The sequence below is a fragment of the Engraulis encrasicolus genome, chromosome 13 (assembly GCF_034702125.1).
Source record: "Engraulis encrasicolus isolate BLACKSEA-1 chromosome 13, IST_EnEncr_1.0, whole genome shotgun sequence".
Lineage (NCBI taxonomy): Eukaryota > Metazoa > Chordata > Actinopteri > Clupeiformes > Engraulidae > Engraulis > Engraulis encrasicolus.
This window is the reverse complement of record NC_085869.1, coordinates 22,369,577-22,372,076: the sequence shown is the minus strand read 5'-3', so window position 1 is coordinate 22,372,076 and position 2,500 is coordinate 22,369,577. Positions and strand designations below refer to the sequence as shown.

The 2,500-nt window shown below is 50.4% G+C and overlaps 1 protein-coding gene across 10 annotated transcripts in view; it reads right to left on the bottom strand.

The window, feature by feature from the left end:
• The window catches only part of tns1b (tensin 1b), a 320,407-nt gene that overhangs the window by 11,315 nt on the left and 306,592 nt on the right, over window positions 1–2,500 (bottom strand). For all 10 annotated transcript variants that reach the window (XM_063213457.1, XM_063213461.1, XM_063213462.1 and 7 more), the window contains one exon: window positions 137–214. In XM_063213457.1, coding sequence (XP_063069527.1) covers window positions 137–214 — 78 coding nt within the window. The remainder of the gene's footprint in view (window positions 1–136; window positions 215–2,500) is intronic.

Sequence of the window (2,500 nt, the reverse complement as noted above, 5' to 3'; positions counted from 1 at the left end):
CACACTCTAAGCACTCGCAGACACACGCACACGCACAGACACACGCACACACACGCACGCACGCACGCACGCACGCACGCACGCACGTACGTACACACAAACACACAAATGCAGTCAAATCTGCGTGGAATCTTACCTCTGGTTGGTATGACCAGCTTGCAGGGCAGTGCCAGGGGTGTTATGGAGTGTTGATAGACCAGCGCCGACAAGCATCCTGCACACACACACACACACAGAGACACAGGGGGAATGCCAGCGTTAATCTAAAGCAGACAATACTCGACTACGCCAACACTCAGACTATAAACCATCTCCAATGGAAAAAACACGCACGCATAAGTAAAGACACATAAACACATACACACATATACACTGACACTGGCATGCGCGCAACCATACACACAAACACACATGCACGTATGCCCATACACAAACACACACACACGCGCAAACACATGTATTCACATACGGATGTTACATTATACCACCCCCATTGGGTTTAAACCCCCCCCTGGGTGCCTGGCGTGGCTCGATCGGAGCGGAGCGGTGAGAGACTATTTCTCACTGATGCGGGCTGAGGTTACAACGCTACATGCTGGTACGTATGGTTACCATAGTGACCGGTTGTGTTTTTTGAGAAACATCCCCTCTAGGCCGAGATCTGTAACCAGTATCTTACGGGGAATGAAAAAAACAACACTGTGGAGGGGGGCGAAAGAGGGCATGGCAAGGGGTGTGTGGGTATATGGGGTGGTGGAGTGTGTACAGCAGCGGTCTCCGAATGGCGGCCTGCGGGCCAGATCCTGCCCAGGCATGGCAAACATTTGGCCTGCCATGAGGTTGGAACAAACCAAAACATAAAGTATATGTGCTATTGCGTTAGGGCAATTTGTTTGGCCCTCAGCCTAAATAATTTGGCCCCTGGGGAAAAAATATTGGAGACCACTGCTGTACAGGGTTTTTAGGGGTTCTGTTACTGACACAAAATGGTGTATGCATAAAGGTCATTGGCCCCAGGAGGCCTGGAAGATCTGCCTGTACTTTATCTAATGAGAAACGAAAAACCGGGCTGGGGAGGATGATATAGGGGTGTGTGTGTGTGTGTGTGTGTGTATGTGTGGTGGTGGTGGTGTGTGTATTGAGTGTGTGAGGGATGCTCTTATTATAAAATGTCATATGCACACAGCCAGGGCTCCAAATGAACACCAGCCAACCGTCCAAATGCTGGTGAAATATCAACTTGGCTGGTAGAAAAGACCAACGTTCTAGCCACTTTTAGCCATTAATGTGTGTTTGGCTAGTAGGACTAAATTCTACTAGCCATTTTGGCTGGTGGTGGAAAAAGTGAATTAAGCCCCAAGCCCAACCTGCACTCTCCATGGGGCCAATGAGAGAGGCCGTCTGCTGTGTGTGCAGGCTTTCAAAACATGGAGACATGGAGTACTGTGAAGCACACACAGGCACGTACGGCACGTACATCAGCTATTGTCATTGCTAGCATGGAAGTGATTGTCAGCGCCCTCTCCGGGGAGGCAGAGTTTCAATATCTCCGGGCCGCGATGTCTTTCCGCGCGTTCATTAAAACCGATCAAAGCCGAACGCTGCGGCAATCGCCCCATGCCAGCAGCGCCTCCCTCCCTCCCTAAATATATTAATGGGCTTAGCGCCCACCGGCCCTATGGGAGTCCTGGCAAGCCGCTCCGCGTGTAAGAGGAGCACGGCTTTTAAAACTCTAGATGCCCCGCTTCATCAATTCTGCGGGTGGAGGAAGAGGGCAGCGAGGATAGCTCTAAATTTAAACCGCCGCTCGGCCGCACTGCCACAGAGTGCCCCCACCCCCCAGATGAGATAAAGGATCCCAGGCCAGAGTTCTCTCTTTCTTTACTGCTTTACCTCCCACCACTATTCCAGAAAAGAAGCTCTCTCTTTCTCTCTCTCTCTCTCTCTCTCTCTCTCTCTCTCTCTCTCTCTCTCTCTCTCTTTAAACAACAAGCACATCGTTACGCAATCTCTCGCTTCGCCCTCAACAGGATGTACGAGACCTTATGTAAGTGCTCCGGCCCAGCCCATGCCTTCCTTCGCTTTCTTCTTTCTCCCACTTCTCCTCTCTTTCTCTCTCTCCTTCTCTCTTCCTCCCTCTTCTCTCCTCTCCTCCTCTCTTTCGCTCTCTTTTTTGTGGTTGCACGTGATAATAAATAAGAAGCCTCCTTGTGTTCTGCACTGACAGGCTCCCATGCTTGAAATGCAGCGAGCAGATGAAATTAAAAAGGAGGAACCAACCAAACATCTGAGCCAGACTTTTTAAACGACTTTAAAACGTATTCTGTACTATAATTAGGATTAGGATTAGGATAGGATAGGATAGGGGGGCTTTATGGTCTACTGTGGCTGGCCTGGACGAGCGAGCGGGGAAGGATCACTTGGCCATTCAAAGCAAGCAAGGCCTCTTTAATAGGATTTGGAGGGGGGGGGGGGTGTTGGTGTGTGTGCGTGTGCGTGT